The following is a 22,319-nucleotide window of genomic DNA, read 5'->3' on the forward strand; positions in this document are numbered from 1 at the left end:
GGGGGGGAGGGCTTGGAGAGGGAACTGGGGCAGGTCTGCCAGACCTGGGGGTAACTTCTCTGAGCTTCAGTGCTGTGGGGACGATTTAAGAGCATCCTCCAAATAAATCTCTCCCACAAGCCTCACAGGTGAGAACTATTATTACTATCTCTTATTTACAGAAGGGTCCAGAGAGGCAAAGTTGCTTACTCCAGGCCACACAGCTAGTGAGTGGCTAAGCCAGGATTCAAATCCAGGCGGCCTGACCTGAGTTATTTCCCTCTCTGATGACCCCAGAGCACCAGCCTGGAGTCCTGGGAAGCTTGGGGGGGCCCAGAGAAGGTACCCCCCAAGTCTGATTCTGCCCTCCACGGGCCCAGGTGCTATGAACAGCATCAGTGTGATCACATGGCCAGTGGCCCAGCATGTGCCAGGTAGCCACAGCTGAAGCCACTCCAGCAGTGATCTGTGGGGATCTACAGCCACCCTCCATCCAGCCCCGGGGTGCCCTCATCACTGAATCCGCCACTCACCATAGTAAAATGGGTCAGGTTCCTGAGGAGCTGTGGAAGGAAGGCAGAGAGACAGAGAGGGAAAGAAATGTTTCAACCCTGGGTTTCTTAACATTCTTGAGGATCCAGATGGGGCCACCTGCTCAACGGTTTCTGTGTAGAAATCAGATAAAGAGACCCCTTGCTCTGGATGATATGGCCTCCTGGCAGGACACAAAGCTTGAGGAGTGGAGCATAGGCTGGATTCTAGTCCCCGTTCACTCCATTGGGTGGTAATTTCCCTTGTGCAGTGCACAACCTACCCAACCACACTATGGCAGTCCTGGTCCTAGTTCTCTGTGGAGGTTGATGCAAGCTGTGGACTCATTTCCTGAAAAACACATCCACACGCCTTTGCTTCTGATGCTGGGGGTTAACAGACTCCAGTCCCACTGGTGGGATGCTAAGGATATCAGCTTTCCCTGAACACCCCCTAAAACCCCTCAGTCATCCAAGAGTCCCCCAAGGCAGGCACTGAGCCTACTGCTCTCGGCCTCTGGCTCCTGTCCCCAGATCCAGCACCGGGGGCTGTCCTGTAAAATACCCTATCTTATCTTATGTAATATATCCTACGTTACTGATTTCTAAGACACCATTGGTTTTAAGATTCAAAATTGATTTTGTGATAGCTTTCCCCGTGTGTGTACCTGCGTGAACATGCGCGTAACTGTGCCACGCAACACACCCGTCATTAGAAGACTCGCCCTGATTTCATAAATGTTACCGTGAGGGTAGAATGCGGGCGTGTCTGTGGATTTGCTTCTCCCCACTCCCACTCCCTGTCCTGAACCATCGTCAGGAGAGCTCAGAACGTCCTTCCCATTCAAGGAGCCCATCCTGGTGGCTCCCTAATGCCCCTGATGGCTCTCGGTACGTTCTGTCTTGTCTAGAGCAGAATTCTGCAAAGCGTGCACCCTTGTGTGTGTGTTGGGGGGGCAGGGACCAGGAGGGCCAGGGCGGTGCTACATGTTGTCACTAGTCTCCTTCCCCCCTCTAGGCTCCAGAAAGGATGTGTGTGTGTGTTGGGTGGGGGAGGGATGTGACTAATTCTGGCCAATAAACCGTGAGTGGAAGTGTCATTGTCACTTCCAGGCTGGAGCATTTCAGTGCCCATGCAAGAGCTCTCTTTGCCCTGGGCCAGGTGACATGAATGTTCAAGGTGGGAGCTGCTCCAGCTTCCTTTGGTGAGCAGAGGCTCCTGGTCGACCTGAGATGGACGTACAGTGTAAGTGAGAAATACACCTTGGTTGTCAGAAGCCATGGGATGCTGCGTGCTATTCGTTATCGTGGCGTGCTCTAGCCTGAACTGACCAGCACAGCGGGCACCTGGGCCGGACCCTGAGCCACACTGAGCCACACATGGGTAAGGGCGCCCTCCGCAGTCCGTGGTCCCTAGTGGGTGGTGATGTGTCCTTAACACCTTTCAGCCCTTGTTAATCTCCTCTCTACCCAACTGAAAACAGGTCCTGGGCTCAGGGTCTTCAGCAGGCAACAATACCTAAGCAGAATTTTGCGGCATTGTCAGGTTTTCTCCTTTATTTACTTATCTAACCGGCATTTGATGGCACTGACTCCCTGTCAGCCTCTCTTCTAAGCACTTCGCAGGTATTAACACACTTCCTCTTCAAGGAGCTCCCTGAGACAGGTGGCATCTTCATCCTCATTCCACCAGAGAGGGACACTGAGGCCCCAAAAAGTGAAGTCACTTGTTTAAGATCCTTTTTATACCTGCCTTCAATTTAAGGCAAAAAAATCCTGATTTTTCCTTTGTGCTGGTGATATAAAATAAGGCTAATTGAGTTTTTAAAAAGTTAATCTTTTGAGGGAAACATATTAAATAAATACGAGTGTGGGTAACATTTGGATAGGGCATACGTCATGAAGGTGGTACTCGAAAGCTCCAGATGGGGAGACACTGTTGGAGAGTCATCTGCGCTCTATCTCAGCTCCCCCAGCAGATGGGGAGCAAATTTGCTTAACTCATCTCTGCTGTTAATCCTGGCATTTATAAAAGTCTTTCAAAGAAGTTTTTTAGAATAAATGAAAAGAAGAGCGAATGAATGAATGAATGAATGAATATGATGCAGCCTCCAGCCAGGCTGCAGGAGGCTGCATCAGAGGTGGACCAGTTGGATATCCTGCTTTTGCCTCCTGCGTTTCCACACACCCTACCTTCCCAAACCATCGGGAGCCCACTGGGTGAGCGCCTGTCCCAGAATCCTCCTCTGTTCTTCCCTAGGTGCTCCAGCTCCATGCAGAAGTTCCTCTTCTGGTCCCTGCTGCCCAGTAATCTGGGTCCTCAGGGCAAGGCTGGGCTAAGGGTGGAGCCAAGAGGCAGGAGAAGGAATGTGCACTACTTCTGGCCAGTTGCCAGGGAGACAACAGGAAGGAGGTGGTTGCTACGGCAACTGGGGCATCTCCAGAGGTGAAGAGAGGTGATGGGTCCCCCCCCCCCCCGCCCCAGGCTGGGTGGGGTCCTGTGTGGGGCTTGAGGGTTGGGTTTCTAACCTTGGGGCCAATCTGGACTTCCTCTGCTCCCTTTGTACCTCCTGTTCTTGCCCCTGCAGGGCTGGCTTCTGGCCAAGCCGAGGGTCCTTCTCAGGGATAGGGGCCCAGGCCCAGTTATGCCCACACCTCCCCTTTCTGTTTGTCCCCAACTCTCCCTCCTGCTCACTGACAGGGTGGGGAGAGCCTTCACTTCCTTCCCCCAACAGTCCATTAATTAGTTTCCTCAAGCGTTTGCAACACCTAACATGCTTTTCCTCCCCCCGGGGTTCCTGAGACCTGCGGTCCCCTCTCGTGCTATGACTGGGGAAAAGGTGCGGGGAGCATCTGTCCTCCCACCTCTGCCCGTCTGCTGCCATCGATCCTGCTAACCACCATCTCTGCGAAAAGCAGCTCTGGGCTCCCGCCAGGCCTGCTGGCTCAGCCCTGCCCCCTCTCCCTAGGGTAGCTTCCAGCCTCTGCAGCCCCCCCACCCCGCCCTGCTTCAAATTCTGCAGATATGGCTCAGTGCAGCAGCCCCCGCCCAGCAAGAAAGGGGGCAGGGAAGGAGAGACCGGGGTGGAATTGGGGTTCCCTTCACCACCAGGGGCTCCTCAGCAGCGCTGGACTATCCCCTGGCCCTGCTCTTGGTGCTGGAAACCCTCCCCATCCCCCCCCCCCCCCCAGTAAAGCATCCTTTCCTTGCTCCTCTGCAGAAACAGGCACAGGGAAGGGGCTGTCAGGGGAGCCAGTGTTGAATGGGTGTACAACTGGGTTACTGGGAGGGAAATGGACATCACCGCGCGGCTGGATGGCGGTGGGAAGGGGCATCTGTGTGCACACGCAAGTGCACCTCCAGACAAATCGACACCCCTGATGTTGGGCGGAAAGGAGGGTCCCCCCATTCCTGCCCATGGGGGCTTACTGCAGTGGTCTGGCCGCACCCTGTGCTGCCCTTCCTTCTATTTCTCTCTGGTGCTGTGGGTCCATCTCTCTCTCTCCTCCTCTCTTTCTCGATGCCTCCCTCTCCATAGTTGCTTCAGTCCTTCTGTCTCTCAGTCTCTCATTTCCTCTCTCTCTTTCTCTGCATCTCTGTTGCTCTCTGCCTCTCCCCTTCATTCTTTGAATCTCACATCCGTCCGTCTTTCTCTCTGGGTCTCTCTTTGTGTCTCTGACTCTGAGTCTCCTGTCTCTCTTGGCATCTCTCTGTCTCTTTCAGGCTTTCTCAGTCAGTGTCTTTCTATATTCCTTTCTGTGTCCCTCTCTTACTGTCTCTCTCCATCTCTCTCTCTCACTTCCCCCAGCTATCCTTCTCCCTGTTTTTCCCTCTTTCTCCCTGCTTCTCGCCGCACCTGCTGTCAGGGATTAAACACCCACCATAAGAGCCAGCGCTAGAAAAAAGAAGGATATGGACCCCCTCCCCTTACTCACCCCAGGGACCCCCGAAATCTGCGAGAACCTCTGCGGCCGCAGAACCACCCGCTCCCACCCTCGAAGCACATCTTTTCCCATCCACTACCACTGCTGTGCAGGACCAGCCACCCGGTTGCCATAGCTACCGGTCCCAGCATCCTTTCTCCCGGGACTGCTGCTCTCCAACCGCGGGTCCTGCACAGGAACGACACCACCGGGAGGGGGTGTCAAAGATGCCCGGAGGGGCGCCAAGGGGTGCACTGCAGGGGCCTCCGCCCATAGGAAGGACAGACACCCCCTTCCCCACTGCCCCCCTTTCCAGTACCAGAGCCCCCCTGCGCCCTCTCCCCAGGCGACGCTCACCCTCTGTGGTGGCCTGGGTCGGGGTCGCCATGCCGGCCGGAGCAGAGGCGGCTGGACGCCGAGGCTGTGAAGGCGCGGCTGCAGCAGCTGGAAGCGGGACCGACTGATGTCGGGGGAGATGGGGGGAGCCCTGGTGTTGGGGGGCGGTAGCCAATGGGTGCCCGGAGAGCCCGCCCCCGTCCAGGCCACCCCCGCCCCCGCCCCCGCCCACCGCCGACGTCCCCGCCCCTTCCCCAAGGGTGGGGGCGCCCCCTGCCGGGGCCAAGGGGGCGCCTGGGCTTTCGCGCAGAAGGACCGACAGATCCACAAAGCGCTGTCAGGAGAGAAAGCATGTTTTATTGGAAGTCTGGGCGGCAGAGACGAGTCTGTGGGGGCAGGGCTCGGGAAGATGACAGTCCTGGTGGCGGTGGGCGCTCGGGGCTGGGTGGGAGGCGTCATGTGCCAGGGGATCCTATGGGGGTGAAACGGGTGAGAGGCAGGAGAGCCCTCCAGCCACCCCCCAGCCCCCAGCCCCCCGCCCCCTCCTCCCCCTCACTAGCTCCCGCAGCCCAGTCAGAGTTCAGGACCTGGCTGGGGTCCATCGCGCCAGCTGTTTCTACCGCCTGCGGGTGGACAGACCTGGGGGGACACAGAGAGTTCGGGTGTCAGGGAGTCACACTGCTGCTGTGGAGTGGGCAGCGGGGGAACTCCCCGCCTTCGGGTTTCAGACCAAGCCCTTCCCTCCACGCAGCCAAGGAGGGCCAGGAAAGGGGTTCTCGGAAACGTCCCTCACCCCCAAACACCCGACGTCTCCCCAAACTCACGGCGGATGGAGCTGCGGAGAGTTCCCTCCTCTTCATCAGGTTCCCCAGTCCTGGGAAAGGAGAGGCAGAAGGAATTGGGGATGGAAAAGGAGAGAGGCGGCCGCTCCCCGAATGCCCAGGGCAGCCTCGTTTCATAGACCTGTGTCCCGAGGCCCAGCGGTGGGCGAGGAGCCGGCGCCCCCAGGAGCAGGTTCAGGGCGTGGCGGGAGGCGCTCCACGCGGTGACAGGGAGCATCTCCCGAGTGCCGAGTGCCTGGGGGAAGGGACTGGGAGCTGGCGGGGGAGGGATGACCAAAGGGACTTGGGGGCACCCTACCCAGGGACGGCCTAGGTTAGAAACCCAGAATCCTCGTCTTCTAGCCGAGTGATCCTGGGCTAGTGACTTCACCTCCCGTGCCTCGGTTTGCTCATCTGTAAAATGAGGCTGAGAGCAGCACCTACCTCATAGACGTGGCGGGAGGGGTCACTAAGATAACACACAGTCAGACAGTATCTGGCACGGAGGACACACCCAACCAGTATTAGCTATTATTTATAAAAACATCTCTAATTGCTTTAACTTGGAGAAGGTATTCATACTCCGCCTGGGCTTTAAATTTTTATTTAAAGATGAATCAAAGAGCTAGGAATAGGACTCCGAGCTAAACTGGGCCAGCAAGTGAGGTGATCTCATTTCGCCCGGCTCTTTCCTTTGCAGCGCTTACCACGCTTTGTGATTTTACATTCGTGGGGTTGTTGGAACCCACGGCCCCCGCCCGCGCTAGGCTGGGAGCTCAGCCAGGCCGGCGGCGGTGAAGGCGCGGCTGGGTCCCAGCGCCCGCCTCGGGGCCAGGCACGTAGTAGGCGCTTAATGCAGATTTGCGCACGGGGCTCTGGCTCACCCCCAGCGCCCCTCTGGAGCGGGAGTAGGTGAGTGCGGGCCGGAGGGCCTCCTACCTCTGCTGCTGGTTGAATTTGCACCGGCACTTTCTGCCTGTGGGGGGAAGGGGAGGACCGGGCTGAGCGTCGGCTCCCAGCGGGCGCGGCGCGGCGCTCGTGCTCCAGCTGGAGCTTGCGAGCCGCGGGGCCGCGGGGTAGAGGCGGGGCCGCGGGCGGGGCCTATGGAGATAGGGCGGGGCGGGAATAGGGGCGGGGTCTAGGGAGATGGGGCAGGACGGGAACAGGGGCGGGGCCTAGGGAGACAGGGGCGGGGCCGAGGGAGACGGGGGCGGGGCGGGAACGGAGGCGAGGCCGAGGGGATACCGGCGAGGTTGGAAGCGGGGCGGGAACAGGGCGGAGCTGGGGCGGAAACCCGCAGAGGGGCTGGAGGCGGTGGGGTCGGGGGTACTCACTCAGGACGATGAGGATGCCCAGGATGAAGAGGATCCCGGCGATGATGAGGCCTCCGATCCGCAGTGATTGGTAGTCTACGGGCAACAAGGAGAACAGTGAGGGCAGGGAGGGGAGGAGGAAGGATCGGAGAGGGGCAGAATGGGGAGGAGGGGAAGGAGGAAGGAAATCAATGAGAGGATGGAGCAGATGTGGGAGGAGGGAGAAGGGAGATTAGAGAGAGGAGAGGGTGGAAGGGAAAGGGAGGGGAGAAGCTGGGCAGGGCAGAGAGGAAACAGGGAGTAAGGGGGGTGATGGAGAGGCTGAGGGGAACAGGGAGGAGAGAAAGGGCAGAAGGCAGCAGAGGATGGGCAATGAGATACTGAGAGGTAAAAGGAGAAAGAGAAAGAATCAGAGAGACAGGGAGAGATCAAATAAGGAAGCAGACACACAGAAAGAGACAGAGAGAAGCAGACAGACAAGAGGAGATCAAGACAGTCAGAGAGCCAGATCAAGGGAAAGAGAGAGAAGGAGAGTGACAGAGATATAAACACTGGGGGTCAGAGACATGGAGAGAGGGAGAAAGAGCGAGAGAGTGAATGAGGACAGGACAGGCAAACCCAAACCCCACTCCCCAACTCCCAAAGATGGATGCCCCTCCCTCACCATAGGTGAATGGATCATGTTCCTGTGGAGCTTCTGGAAAGAGAGAGAGAGATCAGGATGCTTCCTGGGATCCTGGGATCCTGGACAGGGAGGGGCATAAAGTGACCCTCTTGGGGCTTTACCTTCCTGGGCTGAGAGTTTGGGGGTGACTGGACCCTGAGCAGGCGGCCCACCCTCTCTGGCTCTTACCTGGACCCTCTGCACTGTCCCGAGAGGGACAAGGGGCACCTGACTGCCCCAGCTCCCCTTCTTATTACAGGCTAAGATTCCATCCTTCATGGGAAGCTGGCCACCATCCCATCGCCCACCTTTGCCTGATCCCCTCCCCTAAATACCAGCCTGTGACTGGACTGCATGTGGGAGCCCCAGTTTCCTGGTGCCTCAACTAACTCAGTTTAGGTTGAAGTCCCCAACTCGGTTCTCTTGCCAGGTTTCCCTCACCCCTGCCACCCTTGGGGGTGAGGTGGGTGGTGGGCTCCCTCCCCCAGACTCACCTGCGTTGGCCATGCTGAGGAGACCCACACAGAGAACCAAGAGGTGTCCAAGAGATGCCATTGTCCTGGGAACACCAAAGGTCAGGAAATTTGTACCCTCGTCCCTCCACCACTGGGGCCTGAACCCAAGGGGTTAAGTCAGAGACAGTAGAAGGACTTAATTCCAAAAGCCTCTGTCATCCAGCTTGGCCACCCCAAGAAACAGGGGTACCCTCTGCTTCATGGGGACACAGTGTCACTAAAACAACCCACATGATGGGTGTCACATGACAGCAAGGACAGGGGTGAGACATACACCGTCCACGGGGGCCTCCCCGCAGCAGGCCCCAGAATCCCCACAGCTGCCCTAGTGGGGAAAGCAAGGTGCCACACCCCACGGTGGAGAGACAGACACCCCGTGAGGGATGACACGGCCAGGATACGCCCAAGGGCCCACCTGCGCGCACACCACAGCCTCATTATGTCTGCGATATCCCCGCTCTCCTGCCCTCAGCGGCCGGCCCGCTCTCTGCCTGCCCCCGGGGTAAAAATATCTCCCACTTCACCCTGGAGGAATTTGCCTCGCACAGGCCACCATGGCAACAGCCTTCCTTCCCCCACTCGGGGGTCATGCCCAGCCCTGCGGGGTGAGGCCCGGCTGCCACAGTGCCACAGGCTGTCCCCGTGGGAAAGGCCACCCTTGCTGCTCTCCTGGAAGCAATGGGAGAAGGGAAAAACAGCTCCTCCGCCCGGCTCTGGTGACATCTTTCCCGAGCAGACACCACCGGGCGGGTGACAGGAGGCCCAGGCCGGTGCGGCTGAGAGACAGAAGACAGATGCCAGGGGCAGGGACGGACACACAGTCACACACACGCAGTGGGGTTAGAATGGAGACAACGCCCACTCCCCCAACTTCTGGTTGGAGCAGGACGTAGGGTGGAGACACAGGCACACATTACTCGTCATCTGGGCCTCTGGTGCCCCCACACAGTCACGCAACCGGCCCTACACACGTGAGTGTCCAAAACCCACACCCAGCCGGGGTGCACACGGAGCCGCAGGGAAGGAAGGAGCGGCACCCACACTCCCACCTTTGGGGGAACCCCAACTTCCCACCACACTCCCTTCCTCTTGGGTCTGGCCTGCCTGGGAAGCCACAGGCTGGCCACTCCTGCTCCCAAAATAGGCGGCCCAGCCAGGCGCAGGGGGAGGCCTGGAGGGGAGGGCGGGGGACGCTCACCCCAATCAGGCTGTCGCCTGCGGAAAGAAGGCCCCCAACGTCCGGCTGTGCCCAGGGGCCGAGCACTTTGGACCCCCAGCCCCGGGGCTGGACGCGCCGCCCCCAGCGGTCTCCCCTCCCAGCCCCACCCCAGTCTTGCCCTCCCCAACCAGCAGCTGTAACTGGAGCCGGGCTGGAGGGGGGCCAGGGGGCGGCCCCCAGCCCAGACCGCCCTGGCCCGCTAGGTTAACTCTCTCGGCTCAGACGGAGGAGCAGTAGGCAGCCGGTTTGGGGAAAGCTGGGAAGAAGAGAGTTGGCAGGGAGGACTGGATGGCAGACACACACGCACACACGCGCACACACACACACACACGTGCCCCTCCGCTCACCTCAGAGATCTTCTGAGCTGGGGCGGGAGGGTGAGTGTCAGTGATTTTCTGACTGCTCCCTGGGAACTGGGCCCAGCCAGGGCCTAAGGTCACCCAGCCTGAGTGCTTAGGAGCCCACTGACCCCTGACCCCAGGCTTCTTTGGAGCCCTGGTCAGCCCCACAGGGTTGTTTTGGGGGCATTTCAATGTGTGTGTATGTTGTGTGGTGCTGGCTGTGAGGTCCCCCAGGGGTGCGCACCACACACACACCACCCCAAAGACCCAGATAAACAGGCACCAAACCAGGCAAATACGTATATGAACACACATACAAACACAGAGGCAGACGCGCACAGAACAACACACCCATAGAGAAACCCAAAGACACACATACACAGCCAGCATCTCTTACACGAGTCACAAAACTCCGACACAAGCACATTTGTGTTCACACACCACACACACACACAGCCGTTCAGATGGATGCTTGTGCAAGACACAATCAAAGACACAGCCACACGACTGTCCTCTCTTACAAGTGGTCACAAAGATATTCACTCTTGTGAAGACATACTAACAAATGGCTGTACAGAAACACACCAATACACACATGCCACACTAAAAACCTTCGAAGGCGCAGACACACAGCCAGCTCTCCTGCACAGTCTCAGAGCTGTGAAGGCCCACAACCTGTGTACACACGTCCACAGACACACACACACATTTTCATGCACACACAGGGAAGCAGAAACACTGTCAAGGACACAGCCACACAACCAGCCACTCTCGCACACAACCGCCCAAACAGACACACAAGCACTGTGTCCACACCCTCATGTGCGGGCAAGCAGGCACACAATCACAGACACACAGGCCCACGCTCAGAGACACCACCACCAAACGTGCGTTGACATGTTTAACTGCCAAGCCCCCCTTCCCTGAGCTCCTGCGGCCTCTAGGACCCCCGCGAGGACAACACACCTGGTGTCCTCATGGGCAGCCAGGTTCACAGGCGCTGGTGTCAGAGAAGCCTGGGATCAGGTCTGGGCTCTGCTACTCCTGGTTGTGTGACCCTCAGCAGCCCATGTGACTCTCTGTGCCTCAGTTTCCCATCCTATAGAATGGAGAAATCACAACAGTCGGACGTATAACCCTGGGCCAGACTCAGAGGCCTCTGGCTGGCGGCCATCATCTTATTATTAACTCCATTTCAGAGACAAGCAAACCGAGGTCTAGTAGAGGGGAGCTAATTCTCCCAAGGTCCCCTGGTGGTTAAGGACAGAAGCTGCGCCCAGCCCCGGAAGAGCCCCATGGGCTCAGAAGCTGTGCTCTGCAGGACACAGAGTCAGGAGGGGCACATACTCCTGCCCAGGCATGGACAAAGCCCTGACACACTCATACATGTGTGCACATGGACTCAGAGGACCCCAGCGGCTTCGAAAAGCTCCTCCTGCCTGTCTGCCCGAGCTCTGCCCCTCGGGGCCCTGCACCCCAGGTCACCAGCAGGCCTTGGTTAATGATAATCCCGGTGTTTGTCCAGCCCTGGGGACGGAGAGGGAGGACCAAGGCGTGCCAGCAGGGAGGGCCCCTGGCCAGCTCTAGCTGGACCTCAGCTTCCTCCCCTTGGGGGGCCATCTGCTCCAGAGTGCTGTGTGATGTTGGGCAGATGGCTTACCCTCTCTGGAGCTGTTTCTCCTTCTGTCAAATGGAGATGATAATAGGATCCCTCAGAGGGAGGCTGGGATGAGTACCTGGAAGGATCCACAGAAAACACTGAGAACAAGCCTGCCGCACAACAGGTGACCAGAACAAAGTTTAGCTATCATCATTATTGCCATTGTCATCCTTCTCATCTTCTCATCCTAAACGAGAGTGGGAGCCCTCTGGCGGGCCACCCTGTGAGCACGGCTTTAGGCCTGTCTGTGCCCCCTCTGTCCCCTCTGTGTCCCTGGCACTAAGCTCTTTCTCTTTTCAAAGACCTTGTAGAGAATTTGTCCCCCTGCTCTACAGCCAGGGTGACTGTCACCTGAAGGCCGAGCTCAGACCACAGAGCTGTCTCAGAGCAGGACAAGCACGGAGTCCAGAGACCACCCTCAGGCCTGGCGGCCACTGGGGGCATCGACCCTGCTCTGAGCCCCAAGCAGGGGCATGGCCCCCATCATCTCAGGAGGGCTCTACATGCCTGGGAAGGGGTGCCACCTTCGCCCCATGTGACAGATGGGAAAACTGAGGATCAGGGAGGTCGAATGACTTGCCTGAGGCCACACAGAACCAGGCCTGGAACCCAGATGTGTGCGCCCTGCCCGAGCTGGTGCTGGTGAGCCTCTTCTCCTTGAAGTCTGCCTGGCATGCAGGGGCGGCAAGAGAGGCCGTGTCCCTCCCTCAGGGGCCGGGGAGAGCGGTTGCGTTTAGATCTGTCCAGCACCATTTAACCTCCCCATGCCTCAGTTTCTCCATCTGTAAAGTGGGGATTAGTGGTACTACCCACCTCACGGGGTTGGCGTGAGGACTGAGTAAATTCATGTAAAGACTGGCACACGGTTAGTGCCCAGTGGGGTTATTCTACCATTTCAGGCTGGGTAAAAGGATCATGGATTTATTTTTCTTATTTAATGGACAGAATCTATCTAAATTGCTCAAAGCTCAGTCCAAACGAAAACAGCCAGTATCTGTGAGTTCTCATCTCCAGAGCAAGAACGCAAACGCACCCGGAGCAGCCCTGGGGCCGGCCACCTGGGCTCTGCCCCAGCGGGGTAGCCTAGACCACAGGTTACTTGACCTTTGTCCTCAGTATGTCCACCTGTAAAATAGCCATATAACAGTGTCACCCTCAGGGGGCTGTGGCGAGGTCCCGATGAGCTAGCAGATGAACTTTTAGGACAGGGCCTGGTGCAGAGTCAACGCCAAGCAACCGGGTGGCATCATCATCATTTTCCTGCTGGGGTGGCTCCCTGCCCCAAAGGGTGGTGGGCACTCAAGGGGTTAACTTCCGGGCCGGCAAGGGAGTTTACGGCTTTGGGACGAGGCAGCTGCCCTGTTGAGTGTGGCCACCAGAGGGAGCAGCTGGCCCTGAACTGGCCCCTCCAGGGCTTGGTGACAGCACCCATCACACCCTCCTGGAACCAGGGGAGGGGGCAGGCTGGGAGTGGCCAGGCCGGCTCCAGCCCCTGTGCTTTCTCCTCCCGCCCCCCTCCTGCCCACAGAGCCATCTGGTTCTCACCCTAGTGACATCCTCACACTCCTTGAGTGGGGTGGACTGGGGGATCTGGGGAGGGGGCTGGCTGGGAGTGGCTCCAGCCCTCGGCGGCCCCTCCCCTCCCATGGGGCCATCCAGTCCTTCCCCAGGGCTGCTCTTCCTTTGGCCTCTGACCCCCTCATCCTTCTCACCCTGCTTTGCCCGGCGCACCCGGTGCCCAGCGAGTCCCTTTCCCAAACCTCCTGGGAGAAGGGGCGTGGGAGGAGGCAAAGAAACTTACAGAGAGCTGGGAAGGGGGGGGTAGGGAGCCAAGAAATAAAGACACCAGACAGAGGGAGACACACACACACACACACACACACAGAAAGAGAGGCCAACAGAGACTGAGAGACAGAGAGACAGAGACAGAGAGACAAAGACAGACAGAAGGAGAGAGAGACAGAGAGTGGGAAGCAGACGAACTCACTGAGGCAGAAATACAAGAGAGAGACAGAGAGGGAAAGAGAAATAAACAGAGAATTAGACCCAAAGAGATACAGGAAGAAACACGGACCGAGAGATCGAGAAAGGGGCGAGAGAAGCCGGCGGAGCGTGCCAGCCGGCGGGATGGAGGGGCACCTGGCATGGGAGATGTAGTGGCCACGACCTGGGCGGAGCTGGGTGGGCAGAGGGAAGCGGGGCCTCGCAGGGGTGAGGGGCATGGGAGGGGCGGGCATTCTGCTGCTGCTGCTGGCAGGGGCGGGGGTGGGGGCGGCCTGGAGACCCCCAAAGGGAAAGTGTCCTCTGAGCTGCTCCTGCTCCAAAGACAGTGCCCTATGTGAGGGCTCCCCGGACCTGCCCGAGAACTTCTCCCCGAGCCTGCTGTCACTGTGAGTGTCAGGCCCTCCGGGGGCCTGAGGGTGGGGATGGGAGTCCCGGGACCCCAGGGGTTGGGGGCGGGATGCCAGGGGCCCCAAGGAAACAGGCGCCCGTCAGGATCTTGGGAGGTGGGCAGCAAAGGATGTTGGGATGCCTGAAAGGGGGCCTCTGGGATCTGGAAGGCGGCTGAGGGAAAATTCCAAAGGTCAGGGGCGGCACCAGGGGCCCGGGGGGAGGGCCAGCCAGGGGGTGGAATGAGCGCTGCTGGGCTCCTTGCCAAATGAGGGGGCAAATGCCCGTCTCCCGGGTTGTGGGGAAGAAACACCAGGGTCAGGGTGGCATGCAGAGTCTCCCAGAGGGGAGACGGCTCTGGGGTGGGACTGAAGCCTTACAGTGGTTTCCTCCTGACCCACCACTGCCCATGTCCCCAGCTCACTCGTCAGGACTGGAGTGGCCCAGCTGAAGGCCGGCAGCTTCCTGAGGGTGCCGACCCTGCACCTGCTGTGAGTGGGGTCCGGCTGAGCGATGACTAGCTCGAGGGAGGGGGTGTTCATGCACGTGCCTGGGGGGTGTGCGCACGTGTGTGTGCGTGTGTCTGTGAAGCATCTGTGTCCATGCACCTACTTACATGGCATGCACATGTGTGTGTGACCATGCCCATGTGGGTTGAGGGTGGGGGCCAAGGTTAAAATGTCAGAGACGGGGCAGCAACTCTGGAAAAATTCCTTTCTTGCCTCCTCGCCAGCCTCTTCACGTCGAACTCCTTCTCCGTGATCGAGGACGATGCGTTTGCGGGCCTGTCCCACCTGCAGTACCTGTGAGTGAGGCCAGGGGATGGGGCAGGAATGGGGGCCCGGGAGCGGAAGCGGTGGCCCCTCTGTCGCTCCCAGAGCAGAGGCAGGTAGGGGCTTGTTGCCCTGGGGAGGAAGTGTCTGGACAAGGGTCTCTCCTGGAGGTGCAAGAGGCCTGGCCTCATGAGTGGGGTCCGGGCTCCTTCTTAGCTGTGTAACCTCGGCCTGCTCACTTCACCTCTCTGTGCATCAAGACCCACAAAGGGCCTGGCTGACCCAAGACTGTTTCTGGCCCTACCTGACTTATGGGAGGCCAGGGAGAGGGCAGAGAGGCCGGAGACAAGGGAATGTTTCAAATTACCAGGAAACAATTCTGAGTTGGGTGGTGATGGTAGTGATGATGGTGATGGTGGTACTGATGGTGGTGGTGGTGATGACGATGACAGTGCTGGCATTGGTGCTGATGTTGCTGGTGATGATAATGTTGGTGGTGGTGATCCTGTTGCTGCTGCTCATGGAGAAGTGGTGGTGTTATTGAGGATGATGAAGTGGGGATGATGCTGAGGAAAATGGCGGACTCAATGGTAATGGTGCTGTTGTTGATACTGGTAATGAAATTTGAAGGGTTAGTGTTAGTGATGACTATCAATGTGTGGGCATTGGTAATGATGCATTGGTGTTGCTGTTGGTGTTGGCTGTGGGTAGAATGTTAGTGTTGGTGTAATGGCAATGTTGTTGGTACTGGATTTGGCAGTGATGGTGGAGGTGTTGGTATGTATGAAAATCATGGCAGTTGTGGTACCGGTGGTGGGTGAAGTTGTGAGTGCTGGGCATCATGGTGATGTTGTTGGTGTTGGCAATGCTGATGCTGATGCTGATGCTTTTGATAACGGTGGTAGTGTTGGTGATGATGGTGGCAGTCATTTTGGTGTTGATCATGGAGGCTGTGTTGTTGGTGACGTTTATCAGTGTTGCTGGTGTGGGGTTTGGTAATGACAGTGTTGGTGTTGGTGTTGGTATTGATGATGGGAGTGGGTTGTGATGTTGGTGTTTGTAAAGATGGTGGCAGTGTTGATGACAGTGGTGGCATGGCATGGTGATGGTGATAATGGCAATTATTGGTACTAAGGTTGACGACAGTGGTAGAGGCCTGAGGGTTGGTCATAACGGATGGTGGTGGCAGTATTGGTGGCAGTGCTGGTGTTAGTGGTCATGGTGGCAGTAATGGTGATGGGGTGATAGTGTTCATTATAAGGTTGGCAGTGACCATAGGGTCAAGTTCTTGGCTCCCGGGATTGTACGCTGGGACCTTGGTGAGGAAAGTTTTCGGGGGAGGCTTCCTCTGGGTTTATGCAAAGCACTGAGGGGGGAAGAATTCAGCCTATTCCAGTGGCCTGTGGCTTCTATGGGGTGAGTTCCCCCAACCACTGTGGAGCCACGGCAGGGCACTGAGGGCCTTCCCCTCACCCCACCTTCCCTCCACAGCTTCATTGAGGACAATGAGATTGGCGCCATCTCTAAGAATGCTCTCAGAGGACTTCGCTCACTCACACACCTGTGCGTGCCTCCCAGGCCCTGCCCCTCCACTGCTCCAACCCCTGACATCACCCCACGCCCCGTCACCCAGGGACACAGGGCATCCTGGTGGCTGCTGATGGTTCCTCCTCCTTCTATCCCTCCACCAGGAGCCTGGCCAATAACCACCTTGAGACCCTCCCCAGATTCTTGTTCCGAGGCCTGGAGACCCTGACTCACGTGTGAGGCTCAAGGGGGTTGGGCGGGTGGGGGTTTGGGAGTGTCTGAGAGGGGAGGAGATATTGGTGCCCAGTTTTGGTCCGCACAAATGAGTATTGCTGGTTCTTGCGTATTTTTCACACCATCTATGGGGCCCCATCCTGAGCTCTTGTCTGGGGAAGGGTGGGGGAGGTGGCCTCCAGGGGGTGGAAGCCGGGTCGCAGCCCCTCCCCGGCCTCTTGCCCCAGGGACCTCCGCGGGAACCCGTTCCAGTGTGACTGCCGCGTCCTCTGGCTGCTACAGTGGATGCCCACCGTGAACGCCAGCGTGGGGACTGGGGCCTGCGCCGGCCCCTCCGCCCTGGCCCACATGCAGCTCCATCACCTCGACCCCAAGACGTTCAAGTGCAGAGCCATAGGTGGGGGCTTTCCCGGCAGGGTGGGAGGGACAGCAGGGGCTCCCAGGAGAAGGTGGGAGGTCGGGGGAACGGCCGCCAGGGCTGAGGGGCTCGGCTCACTCCCTGCTCTGACATTTCCTGGCGGTGAGACCCTGAGCAAGCACTGTCGGCTCCCTGAGCCTCAGCTTCCTCATCTGTAGAATGGGGGTAACAAATCGTGCCATGGGATTGCTGTGAGAATTCAGTGATGTTGTCCACGCCTGCGTCGGCACAGCACCTGGGACGGGAGTCCCTTTTAAATGTTCCCTCTCGTTGTTGTTGTTATTAATATAAAATTGACTATTTCTAAATACTTCCTATGATCATTTTGCTTTGCCATAAATATATTTTGGTGACTTTATGGTTACTGGGCAAAGCAGAGGGCACGGCAGTGATAAAGACAGCCTGGGTCTTGCCCTCTCAGAACCCCCTGTTCAGAGGAAGGCAGAGAATGATGCCCGAGCGTGGCCGGGACTGGGATGGGGGAAGCGCAGAGTGGTCGGGATGGGGGAATTATCATTATCATAATTATTAAATTATAATACTAATCTATATTATTAATAATGTTTTATCATTAAATGATAATATAAATAATAATATACATTATAATAATATCTATACTAATAATGTTATTGATATAAATATTAATAATAATGGGGCTGGCCTGGTGGCACAGCTGTTGGGTTTGCATGTTCTGCTTCAGCGGCCCAGGGTTCGCTGGCTCGGATCCCAGGTACAGACATGGCACCGTTTGGCAAGCCATGCTGTGGTAGGCATCCCACATATAAAGTAGAGGAAGATGGGCACAGATGTTAGCTCAGGGCCAGTCTTCCTCAGCAAAAAGAAGAGGATTAGCAGCAGTTGTTAGCTCAGGGCTAATCTTCCTCAAAAAAAAATAATAATGATAACTAATAATATTAACGATAAGAGACGTAAGACATATTTTTGGTCTGTGGGACTCAGAGAAGAAGAGACCTTAACTTGGGGCTTACTCTTTATTCATTTATTCAACAAACATTCGCTGAGGTCCACTCTGTGCCCAGTCCTGTGAGAGGTGACAGGCACACTGTGGTGACCAGCCCTGGGCCCTGGCCTCACAGTCCTGGGGGAGTGGAGAGACATACATTCAATAAGTCACAGGGAGTGATCGGGGAGATTGACCTGCCTTATATGGGGCATCAGAGAGGGCTCCCTGAAGGGGTGCCTCTGGATTTAGCAAGTGAAGTACAGAGGGAAGGGGATGCTAGAGAAAGGGGACTGCAAGTGTAAAGGCCCTGAGGCAGCACAGAGCTTGTCCTGTTTAGAGATCAAAAGCAGGCAGGTCTGGCTTGGGGGAGTGAGAGAAGGGAAGGACACAGATGAGGCCGAAGGCCCAGGGCCTCCTGTGCAGGGCTTTGAGAGCCACAAAGAGGAGAGTGACTTTACCCCGAGGGCTGTGGGAAGCCATGGAGGGTTTTGAGCAGAGGGTGATAATTTGATGGACGTTATTAAAAGATCCTCCTTTGGGTGGGCATCCTTGGTGGCTTGGTTCATTGCCTCAGCCCTGGCACCTGGAAACAGGGCGCGGCACGTAGAGTGAAGTGTTATAACCTGGAGTCAACCGCCTGGCTCCACCACCGCCGCGCTGGGCAACCGCCCGCATTGCTACCATGAAAGCCAAGTTGCTATAACAAAGAGGCTCAAAATCTCATGAATTAAAGAAAACAGAGGGGTTGATGTGCAGCCCAGGCCAGCGGAGCAGCCCCTGGGCGTTGTCCTGATCCTTGTGGTTGAAGCCGAGTTGTAGCACGTCCATCTGCAGCTCATGGGGAGCAGGGGAAGAGACCGAGGCCAGGACGAGCCATCCTCACGCCCATGGGGCCAGCCTTACACCCATCACTCTGCTCTTGTTCCACTGGGAACTTGGTCTGGATGTGGCCACTCCTAACTCCGGGGGTGGGGGGGGGGGGGGGGCTGGGACAATGTGGCCCCCAGCTGGACAGCTTTGTGCCCACTGCAATCCTATTTCCCACAAGTTGGGAAGGATGGATTGTGCTGGGCACCTGGCTGCCTGTGCCACTTAGCCATAGTTTGCCCACCTGTAAAGTGGATATTATTACTATGGAAGGCCCTTCACAGGAATCTTGTGAAGTTAAATGAATTAATAAATATGCTGTTTCTAAGCAATTATTTGATGATGCCATGCAGCTTAGAAAATAAAGTCTTACCATGGTGTTGTGCGTTAATACATCTATAGATAAAAAGATTCCTATGTCCCTATGAGGTGGACACTGTGACAGTCCTCATTTCAGAGATGTGAAACCAAGGCTCGGCCATGAGGACCCTTGGGGTCCCCGGGGCCTGCCTGACTCTCTCCTGCACCCCCAGAGCTGTCCTGGTTCCAGACGGTCGGGGAGTCGGCACTGGGCGTGGAGCCCTTCTCCTACCAGGGGGAGCCCCACATCGTCCTGGCACAGCCCTTTGCCGGCCGCTGCCTGATCCTCTCCTGGGACTACAGCCTGCAGCGCTTCCGGCCCGAGGAAGAGCTGTCCGGTGAGTGCCCGTCCAGCCTCCTGCCTTCCCCATGGCCCGCCAGGGGCTGGGGGGTGACCCGCCCGCCGGCCTGACCCACCCTCCTGCTCCTGCAGCGCCCTCGGTGGTGGCCTGCAAGCCGCTGGTGCTGGGCGCACGTCTCATTGTGCTGGCTGCCCGCCTGTGGGGGGGCTCGCAGCTATGGGCCCGGCCCAGCCCTGGCCTCCGCCTGGCCCCCGTGCAGGCCCTGGCCCCGCGGCAGCTGCTGCTGCCCAATGACGCCGAGACCCTGTGGCTGGACCAGCAGCCCTGCTTCGTGGTGGCCGATGCCTCAAAGGCGGGCAGCACCACGCTGCTGTGCCGGGATGGGCCCGGCTTCTACCCGCGCCAGAGCCTGCACGCCTGGCACCGGGACACGGACGCCGAGGCCCTGGAGCTGGATGGCCGGCCCCACCTGCTGCTGGCCTCGGCCTCGCAGCGGCCAGTGCTCTTCCACTGGTCCGGGGGCCGCTTCGAGAGGCGCACCGACATCCCCGAGGCCGAGGACGTCTACGCCACACACCACTTCCAGGCTGGCGGGGATGTGTTCCTGTGCCTGACACGCTACATCGGGGACTCCATGGTGAGGCTGGGCCCTCAGGTGGGGCAGGCAGCAGAGGCCACAGGCCGGCCCACCCACCACCAGCTCCCACTCAGGGCTGGCTTTTCCGCGCTGCCCACCCGGTGTGGGCTGGTCTTTCAGCACTGACCACCTTGCACACTGGCCTCTAAATTCTGACCTGACCTCACAGGCTGACTTTCCAACTCTTACCCCACCTAATGTGCTGATCTTTGAACTCTGACCCCACCCCAGCACTGACTCCAATACTGTAACCCCTCAAGGCTGGATAACCCTAAACCACTCCTCATCCCCCACACTGACACTGGCCCCAGACTCAGATTGTACCCCTAAACCCTGGCTCTGTAACTGACACATTCCAGGACTTACATTCACCCACAAACACCACACTCTGAACCCGCAAGGCTGACAGCTCACCCCCGCAGACCCTGTCTTTCGGGAGCGAGGTATAGCCGAGGCAGGACTCTGAGCCTAGAAGGCCTAGCCTGACTCAGATGTGCACAGGCCGTCTGTGTTTGGGCGCAGGGGCAGAGGGGGGAGACCGGGGGGTGGCTGCTGTGGGGGTCCCAGAGGGAGGTGACTGTGGCCGGGCCAGAGTGTGGCCAGGGCGGATGGGAGGGATCTAGACATTGTAGGTGAAACTGCCACGTTCCGTTGCTGACTGATGCTACATGGGGTGTGAGGGAGAGAGAGGGGCCAAGATTGACCCCAAGCTTGTGGCCAAGCAGCTGGGTGGTGACATGATGAGAAAGCTGCGGGAGTGGGGGGGCCCACAGGCCTCTGTTTCCAAGCTGTCCCAAGTCCTCTGGAGCCTAGAGGACTTCCGGCAGGCCTGACCCTCCTGGACCCCAGGCCCTGACCAGCAGCCGCACTTTGCAGGTCATGCGCTGGGATGGCTCCATGTTCCGCCTGCTGCAGCAGCTTCCCTCACGGGGTGCCCACGTCTTTCAGCCACTGCTCATTGCCAGGGACCAGCTGGCCATCCTGGGCAGCGACTTTGCCTTCAGCCAGGTCTTCCGCCTGGAGCCTGACAAGGGGCTCTTGGAGCCGCTGCAGGAGCTGGGGCCCCCAGCCTTGGTGGCTCCCCGGGCCTTCGCCCACGTCGCCCTGGCGGGCAGACGTTTCCTCTTCGCTGCTTGCTTCAAGGGCCCCACACAGATCTACCAGCATCACGAGTTAGACCTCAGCGCCTGAGACCGGACGGGACCCTGAACATGGTTGATGGGGGCTGGCATGCGGAGTCTTAGGTCTCTGGACCCTCCTTGACTGGCCTCTTGGACCCATTTGAGGTGACGCCTGGTCCTGTGAGATGCTGACCACAGACCGAGCTCAAGGCAAGAGCTGCCCCTCCATGGGGGCAGATGCCCCACCAGGGGTGACTTGGGGCTCAGGCGGGCGCACTGCACGGAGCGGAATACGGAAGTCACGACGCGGGTAATGTGTAAAGCTCCAGGTGGTCTGGAAGCGCCCCCTCAAACCACTCCCACCGCTCCCGGTACCGGTGAAAGTACAGAGGAGGGGAGAGCTTTCCTCTCCCCGCTAAACTCAATCCGGCCAATCGCTTTCAGTGCCCGCCTCCATGACGTCACCTGTCGCTGGGCAGGTTTCCCTGCCTGTCTGGCTCACCTCCTCTGCTGCTTGTACGCATGTCTGCTGCCGAGGCGGAAGCCCGACGTGCCGTCCCACTGCGCGTGCGCGGGGAATAGGCGGCAAAGGGAGATTTGGTGCCGGGAACCCCGGGTTCCCTTCCCGGTGGGTGACAGGGGGGAGGACGGAAAGTGTGTGAGCTCAATAAACGCGCTGTGCACCCGCCCCCCGTTGCCGTGAGATCACTGGAAAGGGGGAGGGGCGGGCCTGGGGAGGGTGGCGCTGCTGCGCTGTCTCTAAGGAGCGCGGGCTGGCGTTCTGGGGGCCCCAGGGGATGTTCGGGGGATATAAGGGCATTATTAGGGAGAGGTCACAGGTGTACTGTGGGTCTCCTTGGAGTCATGTCTCCGGACATGGTGGGAGATATTTTGGGGTATTTTGAAGAGTTTTAGGCCTCTTATGGGGTCGCTCATGGGGACACTTTGACGGTCTTACTGGGTTTGAGGGGGCTCAAGGGCGTCTGAGGCGCATTGGAGGTTTTCACACTATGTGGCCTTCAGTGTTATTAGGGAGCATCATGGGAAATTATTTGAAGTCCTTACAGGGACATTTGGGTATTAGGAAGGGTCTTCGATGATAAAGTGGGGTCCCGGGGAAGTGGGAGGGTCACAGGGTCTTACTATTATTATCGCCATCTGGGTACCCATGTCTGGTAGGTTGATCCTTTATCCTGGTTTTCCTGGGATGGTACCCGTGTCCACCTGAGTGTCCCAGCCTTGCGTCTAGTTAGAGCCCCCTTCACTCTCAAAAGTCGCCTCCATTTGGCTGCTAGAAAGTTTTAAATTGCACGTGTGGCTCCCGTGGCCGTGCAGGCAGAGGGCAGACCCCATGCCATCCACCAAGTCACAGAGGAACAGGCCTTTGGGTTTTTCCCGGCAAAGAGATTCAGGTGCCAGCTTC

At 58.1% G+C, this 22,319-nt stretch overlaps 3 protein-coding genes across 7 annotated transcripts; 1 reads left to right on the forward strand and 2 right to left on the reverse strand.

Moving 5' to 3' along the window:
- Positions 1-16: 16 nt before the first annotated feature.
- LOC124249849 (branchpoint-bridging protein-like) lies at positions 17-5,228 on the reverse strand. 4 transcript variants are annotated; one of them, XR_006891474.1, is made up of 4 exons: positions 4,791-5,228; positions 4,534-4,622; positions 794-861; positions 17-644 (listed from the first exon to the last, which is right to left on the reverse strand). XR_006891474.1 is itself a non-coding variant. In XM_046681318.1 (3 exons), coding segments are annotated over exons 1-3 (528 nt in total). In that variant the 3' UTR covers positions 17-643. The 4 variants fall into 4 exon arrangements, 3 of the variants coding, with proteins under 3 accessions (XP_046537274.1, XP_046537273.1, XP_046537272.1); XM_046681318.1 differs by lacking the exon at positions 794-861; XM_046681317.1 differs by having other exon boundaries at positions 17-861.
- FXYD1 (FXYD domain containing ion transport regulator 1) lies at positions 5,107-9,435 on the reverse strand. 2 transcript variants are annotated; one of them, XM_046681337.1, is made up of 8 exons: positions 9,281-9,435; positions 8,062-8,126; positions 7,568-7,600; positions 6,925-6,999; positions 6,530-6,566; positions 5,594-5,643; positions 5,357-5,408; positions 5,107-5,241 (listed from the first exon to the last, which is right to left on the reverse strand). In XM_046681337.1, the coding sequence occupies exons 2-7, from the start codon at positions 8,120-8,122 to the stop codon at positions 5,386-5,388; spliced, it is 279 nt and encodes a 92-aa protein (XP_046537293.1). In that variant the 5' UTR covers positions 8,123-8,126; positions 9,281-9,435; the 3' UTR covers positions 5,107-5,241; positions 5,357-5,385. The 2 variants fall into 2 exon arrangements, with proteins under 2 accessions (XP_046537293.1, XP_046537292.1); XM_046681336.1 differs by lacking the exon at positions 9,281-9,435 and adding an exon at positions 8,498-8,591.
- A 3,444-nt stretch (positions 9,436-12,879) lies between these two features.
- On the forward strand, positions 12,880-22,297 carry LGI4 (leucine rich repeat LGI family member 4). The gene is made up of 9 exons (XM_046681225.1): positions 12,880-13,692; positions 14,113-14,184; positions 14,427-14,498; positions 15,958-16,029; positions 16,158-16,229; positions 16,455-16,624; positions 19,010-19,174; positions 19,270-19,775; positions 20,652-22,297. Exons 1-9 carry the CDS (start codon positions 13,523-13,525, stop codon positions 20,964-20,966), a joined length of 1,614 nt encoding a protein of 537 aa, XP_046537181.1. The 5' UTR covers positions 12,880-13,522; the 3' UTR covers positions 20,967-22,297.
- Positions 22,298-22,319: the final 22 nt, after the last annotated feature.

The sequence above is a fragment of the Equus quagga genome, chromosome 13, assembly GCF_021613505.1.
Source record: "Equus quagga isolate Etosha38 chromosome 13, UCLA_HA_Equagga_1.0, whole genome shotgun sequence".
Lineage (NCBI taxonomy): Eukaryota > Metazoa > Chordata > Mammalia > Perissodactyla > Equidae > Equus > Equus quagga.

What these genes read in the sequence shown, in the direction of transcription:
- LOC124249849 (XM_046681316.1), bottom strand. Translation starts at nt 5,228, where the DNA reads ATGACGCCTCCCACCCAGCCCCGAGCGCCCACCGCCACCAGGACTGTC. An exon ending in GACCCAGGCCACCACAGAGG is followed by an intron (nt 4,623 to 4,790) that starts GTGAGCGTCGCC and finishes GTTCCTGTGCAG; the next exon opens with GACCCGCGGTTGGAGAGCAG.
- FXYD1 (XM_046681336.1), bottom strand. Translation starts at nt 8,520, where the DNA reads ATGAGGCTGTGGTGTGCGCGCAG. An exon ending in ACATGATCCATTCACCTATG is followed by an intron (nt 7,000 to 7,567) that starts GTGAGGGAGGGG and finishes TGTTGCCCGTAG; the next exon opens with ACTACCAATCACTGCGGATC. An exon ending in AAATTCAACCAGCAGCAGAG is followed by an intron (nt 5,644 to 6,529) that starts GTAGGAGGCCCT and finishes CTCCTTTCCCAG; the next exon opens with GACTGGGGAACCTGATGAAG.
- LGI4 (XM_046681225.1), top strand. Translation starts at nt 13,523, where the DNA reads ATGGGAGGGGCGGGCATTCTGCTGCTGCTGCTGGCAGGGGCGGGGGTG. An exon ending in GTTCAAGTGCAGAGCCATAG is followed by an intron (nt 16,625 to 19,009) that starts GTGGGGGCTTTC and finishes CTGCACCCCCAG; the next exon opens with AGCTGTCCTGGTTCCAGACG. An exon ending in GCTACATCGGGGACTCCATG is followed by an intron (nt 19,776 to 20,651) that starts GTGAGGCTGGGC and finishes CGCACTTTGCAG; the next exon opens with GTCATGCGCTGGGATGGCTC.